The 18,110-nt window shown below is 48.0% G+C and overlaps 1 protein-coding gene across 1 annotated transcript in view; it reads right to left on the bottom strand.

The window, feature by feature from the left end:
• AGBL4 (AGBL carboxypeptidase 4) overlaps nucleotides 1-18,110 on the bottom strand; it is an 867,059-nt gene that overhangs the window by 247,981 nt on the left and 600,968 nt on the right. The window contains 2 exon segments of the mRNA XM_056815178.1: nucleotides 10,708-10,924; nucleotides 16,523-16,533. Coding sequence (XP_056671156.1) covers nucleotides 10,708-10,924; nucleotides 16,523-16,533 — 228 coding nt within the window.

The raw sequence follows: 18,110 nt of genomic DNA, 5'->3' as shown, positions 1-18,110 counted from the left end.
TTCAAATAAGATAAAGAGTGTGAGATCCGTGGCGGTTTCTGAGGGGGCATTTAGGACACTCCAGGTCAAAGGCTGCCTACATCCAATACTGGGCAAAGACTACTCAGCACTCTGCTCCAAGGGGGCAGGCCTGGTCCCTGCCATCCAGACATGTGACTCCTCTGCCCACACCGGAGGAAGGGGACAAGCTGAACTCCACTGATGACTCAGAGGCTAATGGAATAATGTGTGTCCCCACAAAGATGAAAAGGGAAGGTGAGGCATGTAGTAGCCTATCTAAAAATTAAAATTAATCTCAAGTAATAAAAATATTATATTTTAGGAGATTTATAAGGGATCATTAGGAATAAAGGAATAAAAAGGTAACAAATAAAAAGACCATGCACCTATGGCTGATCAGCCATTTTCAAATGCCCTCCACATCCCCACCTAATATACCCTGTCTACAGGAAGTACACAGTGACAGGAAGTCAGTGGGCTCCCAGGAAATGTAGTTCTTTTTTTAGGGTAACAGATTTTAAATTTTACACCTAGGATTGGATCACAGACCTGAAAATGAGAAGGGCCCTTCTTGATCTTCTGGTCCAAGCCCCCAGAGTACCAGAAAAGGAAGCAAAAGCCAAGAGATGGGAATGCACTTGCCTAAGGTGACAAAGCTTCTAAGTGGGCAGAGGCAGGACTTCTGCCTGGGTCTGTAGGCACAAACCCAGCAGCCTGGCTGCATCCGGACACTGGTGACCTGCCAGCTTGGCCAGGCCTGGGGATGCCCTTCATTGTTACTTGGCATCTGCTAGAGACCCACTAAGAGATGCCTGCTGACTGCTTGGCAACCATTCTGGATAAAATTGTCTCTGTGACAGTTCAGACACAAAGTAATTCCGTCACTACCCCCAAACCATCCTCATCAGGCTCTGAGAATAGATGCAAGGTTGGCATTCCAAGGGGGGCAAGGCTGGGGCAGAGGGGAGAGCAGAGGGAAGGGGGGAACCAGCCAAGAGGCCAGCTTAGGTGGAGCTCCAGACAATAAGCTATCCCTGAATGGAGTGGGCTGCCAAGAGACGGGCTACGTTCCTCATCCTTAGAGGTGTTCAAGCCACAGCTGGAAGTCACTGTCAGAAACACTGAGATGGGTCTGAGGCCCTTCCTGCTCTGAGACGCAGTGACTGAATGTATGATCCCATTTCTGTCAAGGGGCTGCATCTTCTGGATCGTCTTGGAGCCCTCTCTCCCAGCTGCTGTGTGATCCTCCCCACAACAGCTCCCTCATACGCTCTCTGCTCTGCTCTGCCGCTGCCACCACCCTCCTTCAGGCCCTTCTCACTGCTCCCCGGGACTACTGCAGCAGCTTGCTTGGCCCGCTCCCTGCTCTCCTGTCTCCTTTCTCCACTCCATCTTCCACACAGCTGCAGCGACACCCTTCAGGCATAGGTTTGACCATGTCCTGCGGCTCCCAATTGCCTCTTAGATAAAATATAAATTCCTCAGCCTGACATTTACAGCTCTCTAGAATCTGGTTCTAATTTGAACCTCCCGAGTTACCCCAGTATGCCCCAATATTTGCTTATATCCAAATAAAAGAATTGTCAGCTTTCCCACATGCTTTCCCAGGCCTCGTAGATCTCTTCAAGCTGAGAACGTCTTCTCTTTCCTCTCCAAAAGCAAATGAAAACTCTTCTGGTTGATCTTGGAAGTAAGTCCTTCACAATTTGTCTTCTGCCTACCCTTTACATCCCAACAAAACTGGCCGCTGATGTTCTTGGAGGGCCTTAGAGCCTTAGGCCTGCAGTTTGGAAGGCTCAAATCCCACTTTAAACACTACCTGGATGACCCTTGAAAACTCACTTAAACTTACTGGGCCTCAGTTTCCTCATCTGTGAAGTGTATCTGGGAAAAATACAGGCAAAGAGGAAACAAAATTATGATAATGACTTGTTTAGAAAACCTTAAAAGAGTTCACAAAAGACGAAGAGAAACAATTCAGCTAGGTTGAAAAATGTCAGAAAAATCCATAGAAATCATCAGCATTCCTGTAAGTTATCTACAAAACCCAGTGGGCAAAGATAGAAAAGAACTTTCTATTCAAAACAACTATTAAAGAGATAAAAGATTTGGGAGTATAGCTCCCAGGATGAACCCCAGAACATCAGGAATCCAGTTCTAAAACACCCCTTGCAGAAATGTAGACCTAAATAACACAAGAAACATGAATTGTGTGTGAGTAAGTCATCAATATGATAAGAAGGACTAGGACCTAAATTAATTAGTGCTATACCAAACTATCAAGAGAATATTTTATAGTTAAAATATAACAAAATCCATATAAGGAAATAAAAAAGGCCAAGAATCTCAAAGTAGGAGAGTGAAAAAAATTGGGAAGGAAGGTAGTGGTGGGAGGGTTTATCAGTTTAAGATCTCCAACTCTATTACAAAGCAGTAATCATTAAAATAATTTAGTAAGAGTTCAAAAATAGAGGGGTTGATTAGTGGAACAGATTTAAAGCCTAACATATAGAAGCAAATGAACACAACAGAATGGTGTCTGATAAACCCCAAGACCCAGTTATTGGGGGTAATGACTCCCTATTGGAAACAAACTGCTGGGCCAACTGGACAAGAAACTAAGCACAAACAACACTGCACACCACATACCAAGACAAGCTCCAAATAGCTATGTGACCTGGACATAATGGCTGATGCCACAAACAAATCAGATGAGCAAAGAAGAATTTATCATTTGAATCTATGAATAGGAGAAGAGTATATAATCAAATAATTATCAGAAAGGATAACATAAGAAAATAGACAATTTTGATTATGTAAATTTAAGATTTTGCACAAGTAAATCTAACAGTTAAAATTAGAAGGGAAATAAGCAAATGGGAAAAAAATCTGTGTAGCAAGTTTCTGTGATAAAAGTTTCACGTGTAAGGTATGTAAGAGTAACACCAATTATAAAACTAAGAGCCATTGCCTAATAGATAACTAGTTAAAGGATATGAACAGGCAGTTTTCAAAGGTTGAAATCCAAGTTCTCAAAAATCATATTAAAAATTATCTAAACCTCTAGTTATTAGAGAAATGCAAATTAAAGCCATCAAGTCAACAAGTATTAACAGAGCACTTACTATGCGTTGGGCACTGTGTTGAGTCCTAGGAATACAGATACAAGCGCAAAGAAAGATAGATCCTGCCCCTGAGAAGCTTACATTCTAATGGAGGAAGGCAACACATAAAAGGAGCTGCAGAGGTAGGAAACAACATGATGAAGACCAAAGAGTCAAAAGTGGAGCTAAGAAAGGAGGAAAGTATGGTTGCTCTGGACACTTCCTCCAAAGGGAGGTTCTAGGAGGAATTTACTCTTGATTAAAGGAGCATTAAAGGATCTTCCAGGGTGAGAAAAGGGGAAAAAAGAATGGAATTTATAAAAAGCATCTAATGGGGGCAGCTGGGTAGCTCAGTGGATTGAGAGCCAGGCCTAGAGATGGGAGGTCCTAGGTTCGAATCTGGCCTCAGCCACTTCCCAGCTGTGTGACCTTGGGCAAGTCACTTGACCTCCATTGCCTAGCCCTTACCACTCTTCTGCCTTGGAGCCAATATACAGTATTGACTCCAAGACGGAAGATAAGGGTTTTTTTTAAAAAAGCACCTACTATGGGGCAAGCATTGTGCGAAGCCCTTATACAAATGGTATCTCATTTGGTAGCACTGTTATTATACCCATTTTACAGCTGAGGAAACTGAGGCAAGCAGCAGTGAAGTGATTAGGTCACACAGCTAGTCAGTGTTTGATGCTAGATTTGAACTTGGGCCCAATGCCCTATCTGCTGTACTATCTAGTTGCCTCTAGCTGAGACAGGGTAGCAAGAGCAGGTGGTAAAGCAAGGAGAATCAGAAACAACCCATCAGATGGGGAAAATGGCAGATGAGGAAAATAACAGCTTTTAGAGGGACTGGAGCAGAAGAGACTACTCACTTCTGACCACAATGTTGCTAGACATGTGAACTGGCTCAGCCAGTGTAGAAAGCAATTTCAACTATGTTCCCAAAGTTACTGTAATAATTAAAAATGGATTTGACAAATATAAGAATTTTTAAAAGTTGTTGTGGTTGCCATTTATAAAAATTAACTCAAGTCACAAGGTTGTAGTAGCGTTAGTAGCTTTATTACAGTAAGGTAGAGATAGTAAAGAAAGGGAAATGTAGAAAGGTGATAGGGGAATTGTCTAGCCTGCCACTCTAAGTCTGCTTCAAAGGAATCTAGCTTGCTCCCTGACAAATTTCCAATCTCTGGCCAGAAGAGTGGGAGACTCTCAGCCTCCAATGCAGAAGTAGTGCCTACCTCAGCAAGAGCCACCAAGGCAGCAGAATGAATCAGAATGCCTTCAGCTGGCTTTTATAAGCAGTTTTCTCCACATCACTTCTTGTCTCTCTGATTTTTAGTTCCTTTATTGTGGACTGGTATATCACATCTCAGGAACCAATCAGAGTCTCTCAGGCGGCAGGCAGTGCTTCTGGTCTTTTAGGACTAACTAAGTATTAATGAGTAAGTAAGTGTGAAAGGAGGGGACTCCAAGTCTTGATTAAGTTAAAATAAACAAAAAGAGTTTAAATTCTCTTTCACATTACTCAACTGCATGTGCCCTTTGATCCAGCAATACCACTACTAGACCTACATCTCAAAGAAGAAAAGGGACCAGATGGACAAAAATATGGAGAGGAGCTTTCTTCACTGGTAGATCCAAACTGTAAACTAAGGGGGCATTCTCTTCTTGGGGAATGGCTAAACCAAACAGAGCAATGGAATATGCGTGTGCTTCAGAGGAAGTTGGGAAGACCTTCATGAACTACTGCAAAACTAGAAGAACAATTTAGAATTTAGGCAATGACCACAACATTAAGGAGAAAAATGACTTGGAAAGACTTGAAAGGTCTGGTCAATAACCTGCCACGAGGAAGATGGGCTTCATTGAAGTATGAACTTGGGAATTTGTTTTGTTGAACTATGATAAAGGGTTTTGCATTTTTTGTTTAGGTTGTACTTGAGCATCCGGGGCAGGGGGGTAATGGGAGACACAGACTATAAATGCATCATAGAATAAAGAAAAAGAAAGGGAAAAAACTAAAGGTCATTGAGTCCTTTATGGTCTCATCAAGGTATAAATCTATGATCTCGTCATCTCCTATTGTTGTAGCTGGAATGCACCCCTTCCCCAATATTTCTACCACTTAGAATCCCTCCCTAGCTTGTCAAAAGCCCCAGTTGCAGCTCCCCTTCCTACAGGAGGTCTTTCCCCTTGATGCCTAATGCTCCCCCCTCCACAGATCACTCTTGGTTTACTCTGTCTGTATTTTGAATTCATTTATATGTGTACATGATGCTTTCCTAGATACAACACCGCCCTCTTGAAAGCAGAGTTGGCTTTATTTTTATTTCAAGTATCCTCAATGTACACGGAGTCTAGAGTAGGTAAAAGCTTGATGACTGATTGACAGTCTTGAGATTCTCCTAGCCCTGATAGTCTATATTTCAAAGGCCCTCCTTGTTCTGACACTCCCTGGCCTGTGTTCTAGAATCGCTCCTCACTCTGAAAATCTTGGTTCTTTGTTCTAAGGCCTCAGTTAGCTTTCACTTTCTCTAAAGTCCCTCCTAGCTGTGATATTTGATATTCTGTGTCCTCAACTTCTTCTTACCTCTGACATTTTATATTCTAGGAACTTTCTATGTTCTAAGGCCCCCAATAGCTCCAGGTTTCAGAGTTCTAGACCTTCATTTCCCAGGAAATGCAGTTACAGTCTGGAACTCTCCATTCACATTTCTAGCCATTTGCCTTTTCCCCAATAGAATGGCATCTTGGGTACATCACATCAGGACGACCTAGTTAGACAAAGTTCCGAAACTTTTAAATATGCATGAATGTTATTGAATGGAATAAAGAGGCTGAAATAAAATGGTTGCAGTGAATATTAATATCTTATTATAATCCAATTTAATGCTGAAAATACGACTGCAACAGAATTTTCTACAACATAAAATCTGGGGAAGAAAATGTCTCTATTCTTTTCTCAGAAAATAATCACCCTTTTCAAGCCAAACTGCAGTAAATAAGCTGCAAAGAGCAGCTGAAGGAAGGAGCCCAAGATAAAGAATTCAAAAAACAATGACAGTCATTGCCCTTCCAAGAGAGATACTTAGAGCTTAGGGGCCAAGAGGGAGCCTCAATCCGGGTCTGCACACGGTCTGTTTCTCTAGAAGGAAGGGAGGTCTTTGGGGGAACCTGACCAAGGGTGGGGAGATGGTGAAGCTTGAATTAGAAGCCATCTCTGGGCCTCCAGAGGGGAGAGGTCATCTTCTGTCCTGACTGTCTCAGCCTATGGATAGAGAGGAAGCTTCATGAGGTGGAGGAAGCTTGGCTTTGGCATTAGAAGACCAGGAATCAAATCTTGCCTTGGAGGCTCAGTACCTATGTGAACTTGGGCAAATTCTAGAACTCTGGACCCAAAGGGAGTAGCCTGGGGAGCTGAGAAAGGGAAAGGGGAGACACAGGGTGGAGGATCTCAGCCAGAGCATGAGGGAACTCAACAACATTCCAACCAAGTGGTCTTCATTTGGGAGCTGAGCACAACGGGATTAAACACAGAGCTAGGGCTGGGGGGGCGGACCTTAGAGATAACGCCGCCTAACCTCCTCCTCGATCAGTGGGGAAACTGAGGCCCAGGGAAGGCTGGTGATGCAGGGAGTGAGCTGCAGAGTGAGCATTCAAGCCCAGGATCAACGAGGTCAAATCCAGTCCTCTCTACTTTTAGGAGCTCCTCTCCCTCCTCTACTTGCTGTTACCCTTCACTCTCAGCTGCCCTCCTCCTTGTCCTTATTCAATGCACTGCCCAGTCCTGCTGATTCTACGGCGACAGAAGCTCTCAAGTTCAGCCCCTTACATGTGCTCGGGAAGCCTCATCTCCTCTCCCCAGGACGACTGCAACAGCCTCCTAACTGGTCTCCTGCCTCCAAGGTCTTCCTCTGCTCAGCTGCCTAAGAGAACTTCCAAAGGAACAAGTACAATAATGCCACTCCACCGCTCCAAGATCTTCAGGGGCTCCTTGCGAGCTCCAGGGAAGCAGAGTCCTCCCCCAGCCCCCCGACTGCTCTTCTGCCCTGGATCAGAAAACAGGACTGACTAAGACGGAAGGTAAATAACGCGGGAGGACGAGAGCTTTTCCCAGCAGGCACCGGAGCACGCCAGCCGAAGCATTCCGGGGACCCGAGAAAGGAGCTCTGGGGGGCCAGCCTGGGAGGGCCTGAATAGGACTGACCAAACTGAGAACGTTTTGCCTTTGCGCCAAGGAGACCCCTCAGGTCCAACAGCTGAGAATCAGACCAGCGGAGGGGGAGACAGTCCGTAGAGGCTGGATAAAAGGGGAGGTCGCTTCATTTTTATTGGGACAAGTCCCGCGAGCGTCCTAGGCTGTGGAGGGAGAAGCCTCTCTAAAGAGATCACAGTGACAGGGAGCGTGTGGGGAGGCGTGCCGCGAGAGCTCGGGCGCCGCGCGCCATGCAGCCGTCCTGGAAGGAGCCTTGGAGAGGTCTGGCCCCAGGTCCCCGGTGGCACAGGGAGATGGGCAGACCCGGCGCGGTGCTTCAGTCTCGTAAATGCAGACCTTGCGTTCTCCCCTTCTTTGGGAGGAGGGGCTCCCAGCTCCTCCCTCTCCGGCCTAGATTCCTGGCTCCACAGTCCAGAAATCCGCCCTGACAGCCCCGTGTTCCACGCGCTGGGTTTCCCCTGGCTCTGGCCAGGGCTCGAGCGCCTGTCCCAGGGTTCCGATCTGGCACCCCGCACGTCATGCTCTATCGGCTCTTTCCCTTCTGACAGGCGGCGTCGGACAGTGGAAAACGAAGCTGTGTTCAGGGACGTGCCTCCTTCTGGCACAGCCCCGGTCTGCGTTCTGAGTCCCTGCCAGCGCTGACATTTCACACCGATAGAAAAGAATTGAAGAGAGAGGATGGGGAGGCCGGGCAAAGGTCGGTTGGCTGGAAATACCAGGACAAGGAAAGGGGGCAGCTCGCATCCTATCTGGCTGCTCTTAGGGAGCTGAAAAGGCAGGCCGTGGCCAGACTCTGGCTAGCCCTGAATGCCAGGGTGAAGGATGCCCGCAGTGGGCCTGCGGGGGCTGTTCCCGGCTGGGAACGTTTCTTCCTTGCCACAGCTGGCACTGAGCTGCCTGGTTCCAGACCCCACATACCCGCCTCCTTCCCACCCTAGCCCAGGCTGGCTGTTTGCTTGTTTACCCTCCCATCTTGTAATTACTGTGCCTCCCAATTAGAGGGGGGATGAACTAATTACAGCCTTGTCGCGCTCCTTGGGAAGTAAGAATGGTGCAACCCTAAAAAGAATGCCCTGAAGGATGGCGGGAAGGGGAGGCCAAGCCTCAGGAAGGTCAGCCTCACCCTGGCCCCCCCAGCGCCGGGCCACCTCGCCCCGCAGGCCTCGATCCCTCTTTCACGGTCAGCTGGGAGGCTCGTCCTCATGCAGAGATCACGGAATCCCAGAAGCTCATGGCTGGAAGGCACCCAGGCATGGAAGGTGGCAAATAAATACACAAGGCTTGGAGAGTAGAAGCAAAAATGCATGCGCACGGGAGGCAGACGCTTGAGTGCAAGGGATGACTGAGCATCCAGTTTGGCTGGAACATCAATTTTGTGGAGAAGAATAGCCTAAAACAAGACTGCAAAGAGAGGTGGGAGCCAGACTTCTGGGAATCTAAATGCCAAACTGAGGTATCTGCCTGGATACTGGCGACCACTGAAGAACTGCGATCGGTTTTGAAAGAAAGTGGCTTTTAAATTGTTTCATGGACACAGCAGAAAATTCAGGGAATGGACGCTGAGCTCTGCTATGCCGGGTGTGCAGAGAAGCAAGTTTCAGGAGCCTGCAGTGAGTTAGCCAAGGATGAACTAGAGATCATTCCTTGAGTCTAAAATGAACATACAATGCGCCATGGATCTGTGATGTCGGTAGGAGGACTGCCTGTCAGTGCTGATCACAAAACCTCTGATTGAGAGGCTGATCTTCAAGAGTCTTCTCGAAGCCAGGGTGAGCTCCATGGCACGAGAAGGCGTTAGTGGGGGACCTTTGTAGGGGTAAAACGACAACTATTGCCTGGATTCCACAGGATTTAGAATTAAGAATTTAAGAAATTCAGTTCATTAATATGGGAATTATTATATGTCAGCCAAAGAAACAGAAGTTTCAAGGACATGGGAAGTATCTGAAAATAAACATTGTTTAAATTGTTGTGAGAAAAACAAAGGGATGTAGGTAAAGGGGTTCACAAGCCTTAAAGCATGATATGAAGATCAGTAAGTTTGTTAGAGTTGAAATTTGATCATATTATTATTCTAATAAAGATTCTGATTTTTTTCATGGAAAAAAAAAAGAATTGTGATCAAGGGACTGCTATGGTCCAACCTGTGCCTTGGGCCTTGGGAAGATGATTCATGAATGAATGAGCAGAGGTGAGGGTCTCTGAGGCAGCCCCATCTGGGCTCTAAAGGCATTTTGACAGAAAGAGGCAAGTCAATAGCCCCTTAGTGAACCTGCTGGTGCCCAGGCTTTGGAATAAACATAATGAAAATATTAATGGATCTCTGTCCTTGTGGGGGCTCTCATAGGCCCTACTTCTGCCTTGAGTTCTCTCTCCCCCTTCCTCACTCTGTATCGCTTTCTCTGTTCCACTCCCCCCTCTCTGTCTCTCTTCTCTGTCTTCCATTCTCCTTCTCCTACTTTCTCTCTCCCTCCCTCTCTGTCTCTCCCTCTCCCTTTCTGTCTCTCTCTGGGTCTCTGTCTCTCTCCCTCCCTCTCTGTCTCTCCCTCTCTGTCTCTCTCTCTCAGTCTCTGTCTCTCTCTGTCTCTGTCTCTCTCTCTCTGTCTCTCTTTCTCATGTTAATGGATCTCTGGCCTTGTGGGAGCTCTCACAGACCCTGCCTGGGTCTTGTTTTCTGTCTCCTTCTTGTTCTAGAGTGTGTGTCTGTCATTGGTCTTAGGGAGCTCGAGGGCTTCACCTGTATCCCAGGGACAGAAGGGGCTCCAGGCAGGACTTGGGCCAGGCTGCGAGGGGACAACAGTACCATCAGGCTGGGGCCCTGGGGTTCTGCGAGTGAGCCACTAGAAAGAAGCCAGCTGGGCTCCTGGCCTTGGTCGGGGTGTTCATTAGAGACGTCAGCCTGCTCTGCAAATCAGCGTCTGTCTACGCTCCTCTGTTGCAGTAAGCTATTTCCCAGCCCAAACGCCGTGGCTACTAGTCCCTTTGCCCTGGGTCAGGACGACCGCTAAGAATTCCAGCACGGATACCCCCGAGTGAGCGTCCCCGAAGAATGAGGAGCACAGAAAGTGCTGCCAGAGCCCCTGCAGTCCCCCCTGGGCCTGGCGCTCTCTGCACCCAGGACCCCAGGCACGCCAAGCACAGAGGGCCTGACACGAGCCCCCCAGGTTTGCCCAGAGCGCCCCCGGGGCGACCAGCCCTCTCGGCCTCTCCCCCTCCTCAGAGAAAAAGCAGCCTCCTGGGCTGCCTCTCCCTCTCTCAGGCCTGCACCATCCTCAGCAGAAGAGAAGACTCAAGAAGGAGCATCCCCGCGGCTTCAGGGGTCGGCAGCGCCGGCCGCCCTCCTGCCCAGCCTCCCCCATTAGGAAAGGGAAGGACGCCGGCGGGACTCACCACGCTCACGCCCAGCTGCTCCCGGAAGAAGAAGTCCATGTTCCTTTTCTGCAGGCTGTCCAGGTAGTGCTGGAACCGCGTGTACGTGTACGGGTAGCAGTACGCGAACTGATACACGTCCTCCTCGCGGTCAAAGCAGAAGGCGAAGGACATGACGTAGTTCTTGCGATGGTCCGGGCAGCGGTAATAGTACACGTTTTTCGGTGGCAGTCGCTGCCTGGAAGGAACAAAGCAAGAAATAGGAGGCCGTCACCCTCTGGGTCAGGCTGAGCAGCGAGGAAAGGAGAGGGCCTGCTCGGCCTCGGGCAGCAGCTCATGGAGCAGCGAGAGACGGGGAAGCAGGGCCTTAGCCGAGCCAGCCAGAGCCGGCTGCACCTGGGGCACCGGACATGGGAGCCGGAAGGGACCCGAGGAGGGAAAACCCAGTCAGAGCTGGGGCCAGAACGGAGACGGTCAGAGCCCAAAGGGACAGAGAACGGGATGCCGGAGGCGGACAGGCTCTCGGGACAGCCAGCACTGCAGGTCCGAGGCGGGACCCAACGGAGCCGCTCTAAGGCTCGCATCCGGCTTGCCTCAGTGCACGAGAAGGGCGAGCACACTTCCGGTGGTCCAGTGAGCGCGCCTTGTCCACACACACCCGTGGGCCACTCTTTGCCACCTTGCCACCTGTTGAGATGCCTTTCCTGATGAATGGAATTCAGAGTCCTTCCAGGCATCTGTCCATCCACCCAAGCCTCACCCCACCGTGTGCTCGGAGCTTCCTTCCACGTAGGAGTCCAGAGAGCGCTTTGGGGCAGGAAAGCACGGCCACAGAACAAATCACACAGGGACGATGCCACCACTGGAATGGGCTGTCAGGGCAGCAGCAACTAGAAGGAGCCCCAGAGGGACGCCGTTAAGGCTGGCGAAGCATATGTAATCTCATTTGATAGTCACAGCGACCGTAGGAGGCAAGTGCTAGACATCTCGCCATTTCACAGAGGAGGAAACTGAGGCTGAGCGTTTGCCCAGCATCCCATGGCTAGGATACACCTGAGGCAGAGATTTGGGCTCCACAGCCCATGTTCTAACTAATTTTCATGTAGTTGCCTAAAACATGAACTGTTCGACACTAGTTATGAAATATCAGAGCTGGGAGGGGGAGTGTCGGCGCTAGGAGGGACCCTCCAGGGCGCCATGGCAGACCGGTGGGATCCTAGAACAGAGAATATGCAATGTCCGACCTGGAAGCAACCCCAGAACTCGGTCTTGAGATCCTATGGCGATTACAGGCCTGCAGAGGAGGAACATAGGAGGACCTCTGCATTGTCCCACCTTCCTCTGGACACTCTTAGCTTATACTTCCTAGACAGGGAGGGAGGGAGGAAATGAAGGTGCTTTTGCTGGGTTCCTACAATGGGCACTGGGGTTCTGCACAGAAACAATGAGGAGCTATGCCAGTGGCACACAGGATCATGAATCCATTCTGCCACCCATGCCAGCTACTGAGCTCTGTGGGCCCATGAGGGCAGGGACCAGGCCTGGCTAATCTTGATCTTCCTCCTGGCTGAGCTCGGGCTCTGCACATCACAGGTGACATGTAAATGTTTTATAATCGATATGGTGACATTGAAAGATTGCTGGAACACCCTTTGATCCAGCCATACCACTACTAGGTTTGTGCCCTAAAGAGAAAATAATGAAAAATGTTTGTACAAGAATATTCATAGCTGAGCTCTTTGTGGTGGCAAAAATTTGGAAAATGAGGGGATACCTTTTGATTAGGAAATGGCTGAACACATTGTCATATCTGATGGTGATGGAATAGTATTGTGCTAAAAAGGAATGATGAACTGGAGGGATTCCATGGAGACTGGAACAACCTCCAGGAAGTGATGCAGAGTGAGAGGAGCAGAACCAGGAGAACATTGTACACTGATACGCTGTGGTACAATCGAATGTAATTGGCTTCTCTACTAGCTGCAATGCAATAACCCGGGACAGGCAGAGGAATTTAGGAGAAGATGCTATCCGCATCCAGAGAAAGAACTGTGAGAGCAGAAATGCAAGACTTATCATTTGTTTATATGGATATATTATTGGGGTTTGGGGTTTTTAAAGATTGCTTTATTGCAAAAATGAATAATATGGAAATAGGTAAAAGTGATAACATTTGTATAACCCAGTTGAAGTGCTTATTGGCTCTGGGAGGGGGAGGATAGAAGGGAGGGAAAGAAAATTAATCATGTAAACATGGAAAAATATTTTTTGAAAAAGAAAAATAATTAAAAAAAAGAAAGATAACTGGCCTTGGAGTCAGGAGATGTGGATTCAAGTTTTACCTGTAAGCTGGCCAAACAGGTTTGACTATTATGGCCCCACTCCGGGCTATGTGCCAAAGCTAATTATCACAGAGGCAGGGTATGACACCCTCTCTCTCCCAGTCTCTTTCATAGTCCTACCTCAAGGCTAAGTTTCCTATATTGATGGCCCTCATCCCTTCTTCCTTGTTAGGCAATGAGGAGGATGCCCGCCATTTCCTGGCCCTAGATGTAATAGAGTGGTCTCCTATTGGTGTCCTACTGCCTTTCTGTCTCACATTCCCTTTATCATTTGTGTGAATTAAATGTGAATGTGAATTAAATATTATTTTAAAAATATTAAATATTAATTACAATTAAATATATTAAATAAAATTAAATAAATAATGTGAATTAAAATTCACATGTGGATTTTAAAACTATTCCACCCTAATCAGACCATACTTTAGAAGATCTGATTTAGCTATTTCCTGATCAATAACAATAGAGATACTTGGACTAACAGAATCAGGTCTTGGGAACTCTAAATTTCTCCAACTTCCTTAGTTTAACAAGGTTAGGAAGGTCTGCACCAAACTCAAGGATTAAATATCTGAGAAAAATGGCCTTCAACAGACATGTGCAGAAAAAACAGACTGACCCCTAGCCTGTCCTAAGTCAAGCTAAGTTATGATTGGTACAGATGAGACACAGGAAAGTGACATAAAACTGTCTATATAAGGCACGCCACTGGCTTTCTTCACCCTTTTTCCCTGGAGAGGCAACTCTGGCTGGCAGCATGCTAGGTGTTCCAACATCTTGGAGTGGTAGCAGTTATTTGTCTGGGTTTGGCAGTGAGTTTTCCCTTGAGCTGATTCAGGTTCAGGCATCTTGGCTGAGCCCCTTTGGGAGTTCAGGCTGACTCCTTCCTCCTTCACACTCCAAAACCTTACTTTCTAGATCTTCTAATCAGGAGAAAACCTTATTCCTTTTCCTTCTTCCTTCTCCTTAATCTCCTCCACTATCAATTAAATCACCATAAAATTTCCAGCTGACCTGGGTATTTTATTATTTGGGATTTTCCCTGGCGACCATTTAAATTTAGATTTAAGTCACAATGCTAAAATTATCTTTACAGCATGATGTCCTCTCCTCTAATTTTGTGTCCCTGCCCCCATGTGCTATCCATTGGAGTAACACAGGCCCAACATGCTGGTGGCTGTTTTCCCCTTTTGAGGAGCAAAAAAATTTATTAAAATGTTCTCTCTGGGTAGGCTGTTGCCCTTTATCTTGATTCCCTGACTATACACCACCATGACTATGAGTAAGTCATTTAATTTTCAAAGTCTTTGTTTTCTATCTGTGAAAAGAGGGCAAGAGGCAGTGTTTCATAGAGGGTAGAGATGTGGCCTCAGAGCCAGGAGGACCTGGGTTAAAATCTTGCCTTTGACATGTTGGCTGTGTGACCCTGGGCAAGTCAATCTCTTAACATTAAAGTTACCTCTTGGTGCTCCAGACAGCCGTCTGAGATCATAAGTTGCAGAGAAGGGGTTGACTGGCTTTGAGAGAGGGGTTTCCCTCATCTGGGAGTTCCCGATACTGGGGAAATTCCAAGTCCAGTCCTGATCTCCTATCCCTTCAGATGGGAAGAGAATTATCTTAGGGTGCTGGACTGCTCTGAGCAAAGCCCCAAAGTGCTCTGTACATCACAGGGAGCCAGAGAAAAGTGAATGGCTCCAGGGAAGGCTCTGGTGGGGTGCCTTGGGGCTAAGCATTGGGCAGTATTTTTATCAAAGACTCATCAGATAAAGGAATAGACAGCTGGCTTATTAAACCTGCAGCCCCTTACACTGAGCCAAAAGAAGTAAGTTGAGGCAGCATGGAAGGAGAATCTCCCTAAAAAGCTGAATGATCCCAAAGGGGAAGGGGCTACCTGGGGAGGTGGTGGGATTCCCCTTCCTGGAGGCTTGCAAGCAGAGGGAGCAGTGACAGCTTGTTGGAGATGCCATGAGAAGATGCTCATTTGAGTCTTAGTTGGCCAGGGGGACCTTAGAACACGGAATGTGGAACACCAATATTGGGAACTATGAACATAACAAACCGCTTTCATAAGAACCAGAAAAATCATATAATTATATAGAAAGATACAGAAAAAGCTGATAAAATACCACATCTATTTCTGGGGGGGGGGCACTGAAGCACAAGGAAATATAGGGGTCTTTCCTTAATATGATAAGTAGTATCTGTTGAAAACAAAACACTTTAATAATGTTTGCAAATATCTCATTTGTTCCTTCCCAAAACCCTGAGGAAGGTGCTGTTGTCACACCCATTTTAGAGATGAAGAAACTGAGGTTAGGAGAGCTTAAGGGCTTTGCCCAAGGTCATGTAGCTAATTAGCATTTGAGGCTGAATTTGAACCCACATCTTCTTGAAGTCCAAGGCTCTATCCTCTGCACCTATGGAAAGGCCGAGCTTGTACAGATTCTGTTCAGAAGAAATGCATCTTTCCCTCATGACCCCAAAGCTGCAGACTAAAGGAGATGGCCACGGCAGGATGCTGCTCAGGGCCCGTTCTGTGATTTTAATTACGCTCCCCCCCAATCTCCCAATTTCAGCTAGCCCAGCGCACAGGGAGAGTTTGTGTCCTCCACAAGCCCTCTGGGGCTTCCCCCAGACTTTGGTTCAAAACTGATGGAAAACAGTGCCATGGCAGGGCCCGGGAAGCTGCGCGTGTCTTCCGGAGCCAGGAAGGTAGAAGTCACGGACCCTCAGGGCTGGAAGGCTCTCAGAGGCATGGCCGCCATCTTGTCCCGGGGTGACCCGACCACCTCGTGGGGCAGCCCTTGTCACTTCTGATAGCTCTCACTGGGAAGCCCATCCCCCAACCCCCTTCCCGGAGCCTTTCCGGAACTTGACCCCGAGCTCTCCATGCCCTACATCGGGCCAGACAGGAAAGAGCAGAGCCCAAGACACCTTCCACAGGCCAGGAAGGCTCACCCAGCTTCCCCCCTCCCCCGCCCCCCCCCCAGCACACAGGGAAGGCCCCTCCCCCAGCGGCCTCCCTGGATGCCCTCCGGGTGGGCAAAGCCGTTCTCAGTCTGGGATGCCCAGATCCAGACAAGCCATCTGGAAGAGGCTGGAGCAAAGTCTTCCTTGGTGCAGCCGGAGGCCTCACCTGTCTTCTGGCTGCCCCACAGCGAGTCTCCTCAAAGGCCGGCCTTTTCTCCGGCCCTCTAAGCATGCCTCCCCAAAGTCAAACGGAAAGCGGTATTTCTGCATTTCTCCTGCTCAGGCGCTCTGGGGTCCCGCCTGTCCTGGACTGGTAAGCGGCTCTCCCGCCCACAGCAGGCCCGCAGCAGGCCGCCAAAGGGATTCCTGAGGCCAAAGGAAGAGCTGGAGAATCTCCCTGAGCTGGGGGCTCCTGTCATGTGACATTCCAGGAGAAGGGACTTGGACAAGGTCAAAGCCAGGAAGGCAGCCCAAGCAGACAGCCCAGCCCCCAACACAACCAGCCTTCCGAGGTCCTCCCTGACCATAAGGGCCTCTTCTCCGCTGGCTGGCCCCATATGATCGTGCGGCCTCGGTGGACATTTTCCCTTTCCCAGCTCTGGGCTCTAGCTGAACAAGCCTTCTCTCTGCTCAGTGCTCTATGCCTGGCCTTCATGCCTGGAATGGGCTCTCTCTCTCTCTCTTACCCACATTCAGGGTCTCAAGCCCTTTCTGACTGTCCCAGGGCCAAGCCTTCCCTCCCACACTGCCACACCTTCCTCTAAAAATAGCAGCCTAACCGGAGAAGACAACATGGGCTGGATTCCAAACAATGGCACAGCCTACCCAGCGCCATTAGGTAGTTGGGATAATCATAAATTGGGGACCTATGGAGACCTAAAGACCAGGAATCCCTACAAAGGAGTATTTCCAGGAAGTTAAACTCCCCTTTATTCGCCTTATTACAGGGATTTCCTATTTATTCTGCCTCTACATGCATGTGCTTGCAGGCTCTCCCCTGACTAAGCTCCTGGAGGGCAGGATTCATGTCCCCTTTTATCTCTCCAGCCTCCGCCCTCAATGGGTCCTTGAGGATCTGACTCCATCTTCCACCTGGCCTGTGGAGACCTGGGGAGCACAAGGACGCTCGAGGACCAGAACGATTCTGTTTGCCAAGGACCGCTCTTGCTAACCACAGAGAAACTGGACGCTTGAACATGAAACTATGGGAGATTTAGAACAAACGATGATGGGGAAAACGATATGGTAACATTACAACAGTCATGTAAAATAACAAGAAAAAGATAAACAATGAGACACACAACAACCCTGAATGATTTAAACAAGCTCCTGAAACCAGGAAATGGAAACCAGAAATGACATTGACACGGACTCTAATAATTTCATCTAGAAGTTAAATGAATGTAAATTAATTGCAACAAGGATATGAAGGCCGCCCAGAAAGCACCTTAGTCAGCAAAGAGCGGATGACTGCTGGCCAACAGGGAGAGATGCTTCCAAGGGGACCCCTGGTTAAAAATATAAATTTGTCTTTAAGAGGTCATAAAGGATGAAGAGGGGTGCTAAATGGTTATGAGCAGGATCATCCCATAAAGCAGGGGACAATAAAGACATTCTAAAGAAAAAGTGGCAAAAAGATCCCCCTGAGCAAAGTCATCCAAAGGGCAGTCAAGAATGAAACCTGATGGAGGAATACCCAGAGGAGGCGAATGGAGAGGAATCTCCTTGGACCAAGGGCTCTCTGGACTGGAGCTAGGCCTGAAGACAGAGGTCCTGGGTTCAAATCTAGACTCAGACACTTCCTAGCTGTGTGACCCTGGGCAAGTCACTTAATCCCCATTGCCTAGCCTGTACCACTCTTTTGCCTTGGAACTAATACACAATATTGATTCTAAGATAGAAGGTAAGAGTTTTTTAAAATGAGGGAGTTGGACTAGATGGTCCCTTCCAATTCTACTCCTATGATCTTATAACTGACTAATTGCATAGGGAAGATAACATCTAGATGACCTCCCTTGAAGGATTAGGGTGACAACTGCACTATGTACTTTTCTTCTGGGAAAGGGAGAAAACGTATTTACTCGTTGCCTTTACTTCCTTATTTGCAACTCA

This window comes from Monodelphis domestica, chromosome 2 (assembly GCF_027887165.1).
Source record: "Monodelphis domestica isolate mMonDom1 chromosome 2, mMonDom1.pri, whole genome shotgun sequence".
Classification (NCBI taxonomy): Eukaryota; Metazoa; Chordata; class Mammalia; order Didelphimorphia; family Didelphidae; genus Monodelphis; species Monodelphis domestica.
The sequence above is the reverse complement of the archived record's forward strand: the minus strand, read 5'-3'. Positions and strand labels throughout refer to the sequence as shown.